Source organism: Geospiza fortis, unplaced genomic scaffold, assembly GCF_000277835.1.
Source record: "Geospiza fortis unplaced genomic scaffold, GeoFor_1.0 scaffold491, whole genome shotgun sequence".
Taxonomy (NCBI): domain Eukaryota; kingdom Metazoa; phylum Chordata; class Aves; order Passeriformes; family Thraupidae; genus Geospiza; species Geospiza fortis.
In genome coordinates this window covers 1,965,234-1,980,517 of record NW_005054390.1, presented here as the reverse complement: position 1 = coordinate 1,980,517, position 15,284 = coordinate 1,965,234, and the positions used below count along the sequence as shown (strand labels likewise).

Here is a 15,284-nt window from a genome sequence, read left to right as displayed (position 1 = left end):
AAACCATAACCATAACCAGAAACCTCTCTCAAATACCAATCCTTTGTTCTGAGTGCTTTTGCTTTTAGAAGAATGCATATTAAAGAAAGAAGGTGGGGTGATGAGTGTTTCAATTATATTATCAAGATTTTATTACTTTTGTAGGGGCTGAATTTTTAAGAGGATGCTGTGATGCCTGTAAAGTAAAATTGCTTGATTTCATTTACCCAGCCTTTTCGGAAACGTTTGTTTGTGCCTAGAAATAGTTTCTGGGAACCAAATGGTTCAAAATTTTCAGCGGGACTTCACTGGCATGGCTGAAATGCATTTAAAAGTTGAAGGACACAAAACCAATAATTTTCATTCATATAATAATAAAACCATTCCACTGCTCAGAATATGATGACATCTGAAGATTGTGCTTTTGCTAGTCTTCTTGCTGAAGGATGTGAAGGCAAGGGCAGTTTTAAGACGAAAAACTATTTTAAGTGAGAAACGGAAAAATTTCACAGCTTGTGCCTGACAGACAAGAGCTTTTAGGAACATACTACTTGTTAACTTAATAGTTTCTTTATGCAGATTTGATTAATACAAATTATTTCTTGTCCTTATAGAAACAAAAACTAATTAGCTTTTCTTACATAGCCAGTGTGCAGGTCCTCTGTAAGTGCAGGTTAGAATTAAGGTGAAACAATTACTTGTAAAATGATCAGTCTAACCCATGTCACAAATTATTACTAATGAGTAAATCAGCTGCTAATGCTTTATATAAGGGTGTTTTGAAATTTCTGTGAAGTAATTTTCTATTAAGTACTATGTATATGTATAATAGTTTTTTAATATATTAACTGCTGGAGGGATTGTGAAAATAATAACGAATCATGAAATTTGTAATGCATCAATACAGTATCAGACTGTGATTCAGTGCAACATTTGCCTGTTTGTTCATTTTTACCTGGACAGGAATCTTCACCACCTTCACCATCATTAAATATGAACCAGTCTATGGCCTTTTTATTTAGAATATATGGCATTGTCTCCTAAGTCTGTAGAATACAGTGACTGTTGCAAAATGTAAAATGGGGTAAATAAAGGTATTTGTTTGGTTTCGTTTGATTTGCACTGGTTTGGTTTGGTTTGGTTTGGTTTGGTTTGGTTTGGTTTGGTTTGGTTTGGTTTGTGGGCCTTTTTTTTCTTGGCTGTGTTTTTGGGGTTTTTTTGTGGTTGTTTTTAATTCTGTTTATTTGGCGTTTTACTGCATGAGAAATTTCTGAGTGTGTAATTTGACATGGGAAGAATCACTACAGAATTTTTATTCGGAGTGAGTCTATTTGCATACCCCCTGAAAATTTTGCCGCTAGACCAGTAAGACTATGCTAAGTGAAAATGGTATGTGTGATTGTATGTGTGCCAGACCACATTGTTTACTCTGCTGTCAACCTACATTTCTGAGTCTGAGGTGAAAACATTTCATGGGAACAGTTGTGATTGTCATCTTCCAACTTTTATTGGTACAAAATGAGTCTTTATAACTGAAAAAGTTACTATAATTGTTAAAGAATCTCCTCAAATATGTATTAGCAAATGAGGCATTTGAAATTAGTTTTTTTGCATTTTTAGTTTTTTCTGATGTCTTTATTTACCCTTGCTATATATGCTTACAAAGGATACAATATGATGTGCTTTTTGGCGATTTTTGTTCTGACTTTGTAAAATTTTTGATATTTCAGGCATATGATGAAGTTTAGTCCTAGATTGAATTATTTTATACTAGGAACTTTCATACACCCCAAACAGAGAATCTGGAAACGAATGTATGAGGATCTGCATCCTCTATGTATCTTTTCCGTAGTAAGTTCACATGCTGAGCTAGCTGTAGTTGGACTGCAGGCATCCTTTTAGCTTTCACTTTAAAGAAGGTGAAGTCTTATCCCCATATTCACCTTTTAATAGAGGAGTATGTCCATAAAAATGTCTCTACACAAGAATATTTTGCAGTAGCTGTGGAAAAAAGGGGGCTGAACTTCAAAAGTATTTTGTCAGACATTTTATTTGAGTGCAGGCGAAAAGTATTACATATCCTTAAAGCACAGCACAGAGAACAAAACAGCAACTTTAACATGGATTATTCTATAACATGATGAAATGTGAATTCATTAATTCTATTCACTATTTCAGAATTCTACTTAAACTTTAGAAAGTCAATATAGAGGCACAGAAGGGAAGAAAGAAATGTCTTATGCTTATGCCAAGATATTCATTGTTCCAATCAAAATAAGTTATTTTAGTGTCACTTTAAAAATATATTTCATGGAACCACAATGTGCAAAAAAACTCCACTTCTATCTGGATAGTGGTAAACCATCTCTCGTTTCAGAAGTTCTTATGGCCCTTGAGGGGACAGCTTGACTGTTCATTGAAGCAGCAGCCTAATTTCTATGGGGTTAAACTCTGTAAAACAAATAAATGCAAGCCCAGTGTACTTAACGTGAGCTAACAATAAATTCAATTTTCCATTATATATTAAAAGTGTAATTTGCAGTAGTTTTATAGTTGTCACTTCGGCTTCTCAAGAGTCCCAGTAAGAAGTGCATACCAAGAGATGGTGGAAGCCCTCAGCTCTTGAATGCCAAAGCTTGTGGTACTCTTCAGAAGTCCAAGTTACGAGTATCTCCCATTCTGATTTTTTTTTTCCTTTTTAGTTTGACAAGGTATCAAAGTTCACTATTAGTATCAATATCTGAGTAGGTACAGGTATATAAGTAAGCAAAACTTGGCTTGTTCTTGCCATTTAAACTTGGCTTGTTCTTGCTTGTTCATTTAAAAGGTAATACTGCAGCAATTCTTATGATTCTCTTAAGAAAATTTATGTACAGAAATATGAGATGCTGATTTTAAGTGAATTTCATTTATTTTATTTTAATTACAGTTCTGTTATTTTAACTGCATTTTTTGATGTTACCAAGGAGAGTTCCAGAAGTGCTGAAAGACTCTGGTATCATAGCTGGTAACATATTACATCTTATTTTTTTGGCAGATTTAATTGCAGTGGAAGGTTTCCATATAGATTGTTGCTGTGCTTAATGAACTCTGTTGTGGAGAGTTTTTCTTGAACTATGCACTGCTGTTGTTAAGGGAGATCGAAAATAGTTGTCAGTTCTCAATCAAAATTGCCCTCATGTTAATAAGCACAACTGTGTGTGCAGTTTAATTGTGTTTGCTGTCAGAGTGCCTAGCAGCTTAGGTCACAATCAATGTCAAGAAACTGACAACATTAATTGTAGAGATAATTTGTGTCAAACCTTAATTAACAACTTTTATAAAGATAAAGGCAACAAATACCACTTTTCATTTTTGCTTTTGCTGGGTTATGATTTCACATACCTTTACACTGATGGTAATGCTTTATATGTAACAAGATGAACATTTTGATAGAGTAATAAAAAAAGAGAGATTGCATAGTACTTACCTGTCCCCATGGCAGATAATTTTATAAATTTATTTATGTTCTAAGAATAATTTGTCTTCTCTGATATCGTGTGATACTTGAAAAATAACTGACTTACTTCCAATATTATGTATTGGAGGACAGTTGTGGCAACGTTTTTTTATAGAAAAGTCTTACTTATGTAAAAAGAAGTTTGATGAGACAGATACATACCTTATTTTTTTTCGACTAGGTTATGGTCTAAGTGAAAAACAAAGATCAACACAATTCCATTCTATTCTGACCTGTGAAGCTTTTTCATTGATGTAGATAATATTAGTCACGTCATACAAGAAAGTGGATTTTATATACAGCCTTAAAACCTTGTTTTCCTTGAAAAGAGTCCACAGGTTGAAAATTGCATCATTATGTACAACTGCCCTTGTTTCCTGTGTCTAATGCTATCTATGCCTCTAATGCTAGGTGGTTAATAAACAAAAGATTTACTAATTGCTAGTTAGCAAAAATTCATGCAGGATGGCAAAAACACTGTTGTTCAGGTAGCTGGAGCTATGTTAAGTATTCAGTCATATTTCTGCAACTCCATGATGTAGGTAATAATGCTCTGCAGAAGCCAGTATGCAGTTTTTGTAAGGAGTCATAGCAGCTATAGTCCTGTAGTCCTACACCAGATTTTGGACAGTCCTACATAAGAAATTGCTGGAAAACAGGTTGTACACCTTAGAGCAGTTAAGTTTGGTGAAAGATTTTTAATTTAATTTATTGCTATGTGTGCTATTTGCTGCCCATGAGGTACTATACAGAGTTACTGTGTGCTCTTGGACTTTGTCATGAAGTGTTTCTCCTTCCATGCTTTACGTTCTAACAGTGAATTCACAAAATGTGAAAAAAAAAATTAAAGGAGAATGGCAGCGTGTCATTTTTCACTTGGTGGCCCACGATTACAACTTGTGCCACAGAATGTCAGTATATAGATTCAGTCGAGTCTCTTTACATATCACAGTGCGAAGTTAAAACAAAAAGGGTTCAAAAAGAGCAGTTTTGTTGAAACCCAGATGCTCTTCATCAGAATATATTTTTCCCTTTTTTTGTGGTCCAGACATAAGGCCTGTGGCTTAGGAAAGGATCTCTAGTATTTTCACTTAAAGTGTGTTTTATTTGCTAAGGTTTTGGCAATTTTTGACATCAGAGAAGTTCTTTAATAATTTTCTCATGGCAGTAGTAGTACACTGTTTTGCTGGGATGTGCTCTTGCATTTTGGTTTTGGTACATTTGTGCCAGGAAAATTAGCAGAGCATAAATCTCTCTTCTGACACAGTCCTTTTTGCCTGGACTCTTAATACATAATAATTTACCTTCACCATGCAAAATTACAAATGCTTTCTCCTAAATGTCATTGATTTTAATGTCTCAAAGGTGAGCTTCCTGTTTTCATGACACCCTGTGATCACAGCATCAAGTGGCTAATCATGATATTATTCCAGTTGATTGATGAGCTCATTTTGCAACAGAAGTCAAACTGGATTTTTTATTTATAATCGTAATAAAATATAATGTGTGATCTTGCTATTCCAATGCCATCAAATTTCGGTTTAAATACAAATTTCACTAGTAAAATCTGTAAGTACTTTCCTGACCTTTTAGGTTTTTTAAAATAATGCTTTCTCATGCAGGTGAATGATATCACTGGAGAAACAAAGCATTTCCTTTTTTTTAAATTTTGAAATCTTGATGTGACTTTTTAAAATTTATGTTTACTGCTTGGATTAATATAGTTAAATTTTTTTTTTTTTTCAGCACCACCAAAGTTTACAAGAACTCCCGTTGACCAGACAGGGGTTTCAGGAGGAGTTGCCTCATTCATCTGTCAAGCCACAGGCGATCCAAGACCTAAAATTGTCTGGAACAAAAAAGGAAAGAAAGTCAGCAATCAGAGATTTGAGGTATTAGGTCCATTGTTCTGTTCCTCTGAAAAACATTTTATTCCAACTTTGTTTTTAATCCCACTATGTGTGCTTTATTAACGGTGATTTAGCAGAATAGAATTGACTATCAGGGATAATTTGGTGGGAATACTCTAATGAAGTTTTTAATTTTGAAAACTGGTTGTGCATAGAACTATTAAAGAGAAAACTGCTGCTGCTGTTTTCTAAGCTAGCATGATTGAACTGAGGAACTCTGTGGTGCCTCTGTTCAGTTTACTGGCTCATGGAGAGCTCATGAAGAACTTGAGTTGAGCAGTGACTACTGTCTCCAAAGAGCAAACCATGTCCTTGTCTGACAAGGTGCATCGAGCAGGCTTAGTCTTTGGCTGCTTCTGCTGTCACAGTTCCTTACCCCTTTTGATGAAAGCAATGAAAGGGGCACTGTAGTTCCTGCAACTGAAGAGGAAAAGTAAAGCTTGCTTGCTTTTGATTTTTTTCTTAACAATAAATTAGGAAAAGGCTTGGAGGAAGGTGTTTCTCTCCACAATCTTCAGTTAAAGAAAACAGTGAAAATAATCTGCTCAAAGGATTCTGATTATTTGAAGGAAATAAGAAAACAAGTATTATTCCTTCTTGTAGTGGCAAGAATAATTAATGTCAAATATGAATTGACCTTTAACATGAAGTAAAAACTCAGAAAACGGGGGAAAGCTTTTAGAAGAGATATCAAAACGGGCACTAAGAATGTGCAATTGTCTCTTAAATGTTTTCAGTGTTAGATATGAGACTTCTGTTTGCTTGAAAACAGCTGTTCAAAGATTAAAGATTTGTATATAAAATGTTTGTGACATGCATTTTATGAGAAAATTATCTAACATATAGTTATTAACAACTGACTGAATATTAAAGTCCTCTATATTAATTTTTATTTGCATTTGTGAAGATTTTTTTCCTGGCTTGCAGGTTAGATTCTTTTAGAAGAACTGCATTTCGTCTATAAACCAAATTTATTTTCTTGATTTTTGGTTCAATAAATATCTAAAGACATTGGAATTCGTGCATTAACCATTATAATTTCTGGCTTGTGTATTTACTACAACATGAAAAACAATCATTAATTTAAATGTTACCTCCTAGTGCCAAAATTGTTTGCACTTTGCAGAGCATATGCAGAGCTGTAATTGGCTAGAGGGATTAACATAGAAGGTTTATCATAAATTTTATACAATTTATCCTCTTCTGTTCACAGAACTTTAACTCAAAATGAATTCTAAACAGAGAAAGATGGTGCATGTATATGTTTACTGTGTGCTATTCTGCAATATGTCATGGTATATCTCCTTAATCAATTGTTTTCTTGGGATCTGTGTTTAGGGAGAATAGGCAAACATAAAGTAGTTTTATTTCCATAAAAATTATTAGCATGTAACTATAAAAAAAACCTTAAAATGTTTTAAAAATACCTTTTGTGGACTGTTGAACAAGCAGTATAGCCAAGTAAGAGAGAGTGTATTTTGAACAAATAGATGACACTTGCCAAGTGTTTTATAATTTTTATCATGTCCGCTGAGCAGAGCAGTTACAAAGTGCGCATACCAAATCATTATTTTAAACAGCTTTTCTTGCTGTTCAAAGTAAGGCTGTTAATTCATACCATAGAATCTGCAAGTAAGAAAAGAACAACAGTAGAAATGAGATCCAAAAAATACATATAAAACATTTGGGAAACAAGAAATATCTTGAGATTTTCAGCTGGACCAATAAGACAATAATTAGTTTGGTTTCTTTCACATTAATATTTTGTATATTTCTCTGAGTTACTTAATGATGACACACATCAAAATGTTTTACCTGAATGCCTGTCTTTATATAGTAGATATAAGAATCCTGGAAAGGATTCTAGTGGTCCATCTTATCCACATGCTTTCCCAGGGATGCTGCGGGTGACTTTGTTGTAATTCAATAAACTTGGACAGTCTCCTACAGGGTTTAATGAAACTTGTCATGGTTACCTGTGCCCCACATGAAAACAGAACTCTTGCTGGAACTTGATGTATGTAGCAATTGGGGAACAAATAGTTTATTTCCTCTCTCTTGACTCTATATATTTGAAGATTACTGTCATTGAAATTTCTTGCTCACCAGCTAATTCTCCCAATTTATTGACAATAGCAGTGAAAGCTAGGCAGTGCTTTTGAAATTAAAATATACAGTAAGACCTCGAGGGCCTTCTTTATTAATCTTTTAGCTTTTATTTATATTACAGATATAGACTCTGAATAGGGATCCTTTTTTCCTCCTCTTCCTGCAAATTAATTCAAATAATAGGAATTATAGAAATCTGCTTTAATTTGCTGAGAAGTCCATTTTAGAGGAACTTAAAAAAAAGAAAAGGGAAAAATAAAAGTTGAAAATTACATCACTCTACCTTGTGTGCAACAATGCTTTTATTAAAAAATCTCTATCATAAAAAAAAAAATCTCATCCAGTAGATGGGGAAGAGTTAGGAATTAACTAGCTGTGGTATGCAGGAAAGGGGAGAACTCATTGTATGCAAAAAAAAAATCCCTTTTATGATACATATTTTTGAGACACCAGACTTGAAACTTAATCTCTGTAGTATTTGCCGAATCCAGTCTGCTGCAATTGTTTTCAGTGTCTGTCCAGATACATTTATTCAGCATTCAGGTTTAAACAATAGCAATTACTCTATTTTAAGTATGTCTCTGAGTATTCAGATCCTATGCTTACATTTTGTATCTATAAATTCTTAGTCCGACTGCTTAAACATTTCAAAATTATTTTTGCCTTATAAATGACAATATATTGAGAATTCTAGTTATTCCTTTAATTGTGCTAACATCAGGTGGATATTTTGTCTTGTCTAGAAATGTTTAAGATGGCTTTATTGGAAGAACAATAAAAATACATCCTGTGGGCTATCAAACAAATTCAGTATCAAAAAACCCCACAGTTCTTATCTTACTTGCACCTCTCCCAATGCTAAGTAGAAACTGAGTGATTCCTACCATGAAAATAGTGAGATGCAGGGCATATTTACCATCATTTCTGACCCCAGACTTTATAGCTCTCTTTTGTCAACGTGTACAGTGATCTCATAGGTTGCTTGTGTGAAGATGACACAGAAGGACACAAAGAGATGTGCAGATAGACATATCTGTAAATCACTTTGTGCATGTATATATATATTATTTTGTAGAGAAAAACAAGACAAAAAATCTGACTGTCCTTTGTTTATGAGTACCATTTATCTAATGGTAGTACTGATACCTCTCAACTATTTTTTAAATTTATTTTTAAAAAAGTAGATTAAAGGGATTACTTCTATTACTTAACTATTACGAAGGTTTTTCCAGGACCTACAGAGTGTTGCGGTACTCACCAATATTTGATGTGATTCTGACTTCAGATCAAGAAATAAGATCTGTTCAGTGAATTTTCTCATATAAATGTTATTACTTATTGTGTGAATATTGCAATTTTAAAACTACATCTTAGAAGTTTTGCTGTATTATTTAGCCTCCTAAATGATCACTTTGTTAGGTAAATTTACTTATTTTGTGGGCTAAATACAAAGCTGAACTGAGTCATCCTATTTGGTTCAGAAATTGCAGACGGTTATTAACTTTGGAGCCAAATGAGTGAGTGAGCTGCCCTCTGTGAGCAGAGACGGAATATAGCTGGCAGCAATTAAAATGAATGTAACTGTCATTTGAAGGTAAAGTACTTTAGCTAAGAGAATTGAGAAGCATTGGTGGTGAACTTCAGAATAAGAGAGCATTAAGTCACAGACTTTTTTCTTAGAGCCCTCATTTGCTGGCTTGTTTTTGGGGGGGGGGGGGGTGTGTTTGGTTTTTTTTTTGGTTTTTTGGGGTTTTTTTATTTGGTTTTTGTCCTGTATTTCTTGAAGGTATATTAAAATGGCCATTGAGTATTCACTGAAAAGCAATGTATGTTACAAGTATTGCCGCTTAAACATTTTCCCATATGACTGGAATTTGTCCCGCTACATAAATTTGAGAAACGAACCTGTCTTTGGTGACTTGAATACCAACAGGCCACTGTTCATGAACAGATTAGCTGAGGGGTAGGTATTTGTAACAACACCTGTGACAGCTTTTGTCTCCTTTTATAGGTAATAGAGTTTGATGATGGATCTGGATCAGTGCTCAGAATACAGCCACTGCGCACACCCCGAGATGAAGCTATTTATGAATGTGTGGCTTCCAACAGTGTTGGTGAAATAAGTGTGTCCACGAGACTCACTGTTTTACGTGGTAAGTTCTTTCTAAACATGACCCATTCACTTCATAGATCTTAAAGAGCTGCATTGTTGTAAAGCAGAGGATCCTCTCTGGCAGAGGTAAATACAGTTCTTTACAAATGGACCTTGCTATAGCTCCAATGCTGTTCATTATAAACTTGTAAATAAAATACTCAACTGCTGTGTTTGTGACTTTTGACCATAAAATGGTCAATTTGAGAATATATGGTGTGACAGAATAGACTGAAGAAAAGAAGAAATAAGTGAAACAGGAGTGCCACACACAACAGGCTATCAATTACTACTCAAGGCAACCACTTTATGAATGCGCTTGGTTCACATTTTAATGCTGCCCTAGGTACCTTAGCTTTGTTCAATCAGCATTTACACAGAAATTTGCTCAATTAACAGTGACCTTGAAAAGTTGCTTGAACAGTTTTTAGATGAGGTTAAGCTGCTGCAGAATTTCTCCCACAAGAAGCAATCATAAAAAAGGTGAAGGCTTCTTCCACTTCAGATATATGTCACCTGAACTGTATTACTTCAGTAAGAAGTTTTTGAAAACAGTATTCAATTTTTTCAACTCCATCACGGGTGAGGATATTAATGTACTGCCAAGCCTACTGTCTAGATAATACTCAGGGGAGAAAATATTAGCAGTCGAATGACCTGAACATTTTGTTTTGTCATCTGGAAATGAGTAGACACTAGATTTGGAGACTCTTCGTGAAATAGCACACTCTTCAGTTTGCAGTGCTGGCTTCATGACTGAAAATTACTGTCTTGTATTTTGATATTACATGGCATTACAAGGTTTGCGAAATTACTAGGTGCCTGTTTACAGGAATTGAAGATGATTAAACAGCTTTACAGAATTTAGAGGAAAATTTGTGGAATGTGTAATTACAATATGTTTTTTCCTTGATCCTCTATCCCAAGCACTGTAGGGTGACAGGAAGATTTCTTTTCTATAATTTTATTAGCTATTTTAATCATTGTAGACAGTTCTGACATTCATGTTGGAGACAGCTAGCAACACTATCTGTGTATATATAAAAAATTAACCCTAGGGACATACTTTTTTTTTTCTTAGAGGAAGTCTGGTGTAAGGAAACCTTTTCAGTATTTAAAATCCTTACCTCTAATGCCATGTTTGTTCCTTATATTATCTTTTCAAAATTCTTCTCAGTCAAGCCAATGAAAACAGGAAGATAGATTGATGTTTTAACAGCACCATGGACCTGTTCTTAACTCTCTTAGATGAGGTTTTATTTACTGATAGGAGGAATTCTTATGTACAGTTTCCATATTGTTGAAAATAAACATAAAATGACATTTTATATTCCATTAGAAATTTTGCAAACTAAAGGAAGATTGGGAGGAGGAGCAAGGAGAAACAAAAAACAGTGTGAAAACTCAGGTGGAAATAATATGCTTTGTCTTCATAATTTCTTGTAATGTATTTACAAGACTACTGGTCATGAAATGTGCATGCATGTGTTTTGAAAGAGGGTGCTCTAAACCGAAGTTCTTATTTTGGCTTTTGTAGAGAAGCAACAACCCTCATATCTCTCTACCAAGAACCACAGTGGTTGCAAAAGATAGAGGGGCATCTGAGTGTAAAAACTGACTGACTGTACAGTGTGGTCTGTTTCTTTACGAGTCCTATTGATTATTAATCATTTTCTTTGTAACATATATGTAGCTTTGCTGCCTATTTTTTGCTGGATAGTAAGAGCAATAATAGTGGCTCAGTGCCTAATTCTGACAACACTAGTATTGCATCCTCTTTTAAAAGCAATAAATAATGATATGCATATGCAAATTACTAATGAAAAAATCTTATTGGTTTGAAGTTAAAATTAAAATAAACTTCAATTTTAATTAATTTTTTAATTAAGACCACTGAAATATAATGATTGAGAATTTTATCCAACCAGAATATGTATGGCTTATGCAACTGCGGAAATATATTTGCCCAAGGAGTAGATGTATGGATTTAATCTGAAACTGGGAACATATGAGAACTCATGAGCGTACTGTGACTGTGGATTTAGATAAAGGGCTAACGTCATAGAAAGCAAGGAGCCTGCAGAGAAAAAGGGCATTATTAAGAAGTTTTGATAGGGTTAAAATTTGAATTGCTGAAAATACAATGGTTTGCTGTATTACTTCCCAAGACACGGCATAATTCTGTGCTAAGGGCATTAGCCTGGAAGATAATTCTATTACTGCAAAGCCTCTACTTTGCAAACTTACACAAATCTTAACCTTGTACAGTCTGCAATAGTAGAAAGCTGTTGTTTTGGAAAAACACTCCATTGATGATACCTTTTTGGGGAAGAGTGCCTCTGCCTCAAATAGCTGCTGTAGGAATAAATATATACTATAGATGTCAACAGGAATTAACTAGATTTAATGAAATGCAAGACAGAATAAAGTGAGTTGGAGCTGTGGTTGCTTATGCTTTACTCATCCCTGTGGTATGTATGTGACTCTGGAGTACATAGGTTATATAGGCAGAAGATGCCTGTATAAATTTCATATGTTCTTTTAATTGTTCTGCAATGGTTCTGTCACAGACCCAGCTTGTCATTTGTGCCTCTTGTGAGATGTCACCCAGAGGTGGAAGTCAGATTTTACTGACAATTCAGCCTACAAGTATTGCAACCCTAATATGGAATGTCAGTGAAATCAGGGTAATTCCAGGAGCAGAAGTGTCTACCTACATCCATTTTGTTTGATTGTTTCTTTTACAGATCCCAGTTTGAATACTGCAAATAATTTACACAGCATGGAACAGCAACATTTTTTCTGATGTGTCTGTGTCTTTTCAGCTAAATTTGTCAGTTTTTCTCTGTGGCCATGTAGAGTAACTAGTTCCATGCATTACAGATGCTACCATGTTTTGTTAGGTTCCTATACTATGACCAATTCTTAGTATTTGGGTCTCAAAGAAGTATGAATATAAATAAATTTTTAGCTTCTAGGTCTTAGAAATTTATGGTGTGAGAAGAAGAAGGGCAGAAAAGGCATCTACAGATGAGAACATTTCAAGGCCTTACCAGAGACAAAATACTGGATCCTTTTTTCTGTTACTAGAGTGAATCAGGAAACATTCCAGACTAAACTTGCACTTGTTAGGCTGAATATTGTGAGAGTTTGGACTAAGAATGAATGTCTGAGATAACTGGAAACTGCTTTTGATTTTCTGTTTGTAAAGAAGTTGGCTGCTTTCCATGACAGATTCACCCACATGAAAACGTTGAATTTGAGGGGAAACATGGCTTGAAAAGAGAAGTCTGAAAGTTGACTGCTGGAGACAGGCCAACAAGAGGAGTCAATACAATTTATTTTGGGGTTTTTTGTTTTGAATGTTTGTGCTGAGAACCTTAAGAATGAAACAGTGCTTTGATTCTTTTATTTATTGGTGCTTAATACACATGTCTTTCTACTCAAGAATGTCAGTGTCCTGGGGGACATTAGAAGGAGCATTGCCAGCAGGTTGAGGGAGGTGATCCTCCCCCTCTACTCAGTCCTAGTGTGGCCACATCGGGAGTTCTGTGTCTGCTTCTGGACTCAGTAAAAGAGAGATGTGGAGCTCCTGGAGCAAGTCCATCAAAGGTCTACAAAGGTGATGAGGGGAATTGAGCATCTCTTTTGTGAGGAAAACCTTAGGGATATGGTCGTGTTTAATCTGGAGAAGAGACAGCTGAGAGGAGATCTTATCAATGCCTTTAAGTGAAAGGAAAGTGCTAAGAAGATGGACCAGGCTCTTCTCAGTTATGCCAAGCTAAAGGACAAGAGGCAACAGGAAGAAAAACTGATACACAGGAAGGTCCATCTGAATATTAGGGAGAGCTGCTTTAGTGTGGAGGTAACTGTACACTGCAGCAGATTGCCCAGAGAGGTTGTGGACTCTCCCTCACTGGGGATATTCAGGAACTGTCTGGATGCAATCCCGTGCAATGTGCTCTCGGTTGACCATGTTTGAGCAGGGAGGTTAGACCAGATGATCCCACTGCAGTGCCTTTCAACCCTACCTGTATTGTGGTCCATGTGTAAGCAATAAAAAGCAGCAAGGTTGCTTTATAAAAAGCAACAGTGGGATCTTCCTATACTCCCCAGACATCAGAGATGAAATAACTTTCCTTTTGCTGTCCATTTATTTCACATTAAAGCCACCTAAATCTGTTTTTAGGTCTTGCAAATGGGGGGTATCAAACATTTTCCCTACTTGTAGAACAAGAGTTCTGGTGTCATTTATAAGACTATAAATTGTTCAGGAAGAAGGAAATAGGTGCTTTCTTCTAGTAAAGAAACCAGCAGCAATTCTATTCAGTTTATTTTCAGGAATCCCCGTTTACATTTAAAAAAAATATGATTATTTCTTTATAAAGTTGTGTCAAGACTGTGAGGGCATGAAGAACCCTTAGCTTCAACTGCTAGGCAGAGAAGTATGCAAAAAAGTGGAGCACAATAGGTATATTCTAATGTTGCTCCTGTTTGCTCTGTTTTTCTTGTTTTCTGGAAAGTAAAGAGAGAGACTACAACAGGGAATTTATGCAGAAGGCAGTTTGTTTGTCTTGACCCACAATTTTCTCTTACTCTTGTTGATTTTGTTAATGTTCTGCATTACAAAAATACTGATAATATAGCATTGCTGCACCACAGGCAGTATATAAGCCTGAAAGAAGTGAAATTTCAGTGGAAAGTGCCTAGGGCGGTTATTCCTTTTTATATTATTGGAAAACTGATTGATTGAATGTCAAACATTCACTGCTGCATAAAGTGAAATTTTAAAAAAAGAGAAATATTTACTGTATAGTGTTTCCCTGCCCATTGATATCCACAGATATTGAGGCAATTGTGAGAGATTTTTATGAGGCTCTCAGAAGTGCACAACATTTCTACATAAAGACGAAAACAGCACCAAATCTAGATAAAAGCAACCAACCAAACAAAAAAGATCCCAAAACTATTCCAAATCAGAGATGATAAATCCAAGGTATTACAGCTTTGGTTTCTGCTGCTAGCAATAGATTCAATGATAATAGAAGCTCATTTCTGTATTTTCACTTTACCTGGTAGTACTGAAATGAGAAGGAGCTATTATGAAGTAACGTGTCATCTGGGACAGCTATCTTAGAGGGCACAGAAATTAGACAAATGGAGTGGCAGGGCTGTAGTGATGGAAAATGTGCAGTGGGATGTCTCTCATTTCTAGACAAATGGGAGGAAGGACTGTACATATTCTGGATATTAGCTGCACAGTAGGAGAAATTTTATGTGTTTCAGCTGGAACTGTATAAATTATGTACACCAGTGTTTATCTGAAACTGTTTCTGTATAGTCACAGTGATTAATGCCAGGTGGTTGCTAGTAGGACAGCCTTTTGAAAGTGGAATGAAGAGAAATAAGGGAACAAAGAAAATACCTGTGCATGAGCTTAATACACTGGAAAGACATCTCAATCATATATTGCATGATAAGGCTTTTGAAGAGCCAAAGGAGTTTCATTCTGCAAAACTTCCTGAACTTTCAGTGTCATGCTATGTGTAGCACTTTGTGACCAGAGCTAGCATGTTCAGTACAGTCCTATTTTTATTAAGCCTCTTTTTGAAGAGGAATATTGTTGTTCCTGCTG

General features: G+C 35.2%; 1 protein-coding gene across 1 annotated transcript in view; it reads left to right on the top strand.

The window, feature by feature from the left end:
* The window catches only part of PTPRD (protein tyrosine phosphatase receptor type D), a 452,720-nt gene that overhangs the window by 221,661 nt on the left and 215,775 nt on the right, over nucleotides 1–15,284 (top strand). The window contains 2 exon segments of the mRNA XM_031060787.1: nucleotides 5,225–5,370; nucleotides 9,509–9,650. Of these exon segments, the coding sequence (XP_030916647.1) occupies nucleotides 5,225–5,370; nucleotides 9,509–9,650 (288 nt within the window).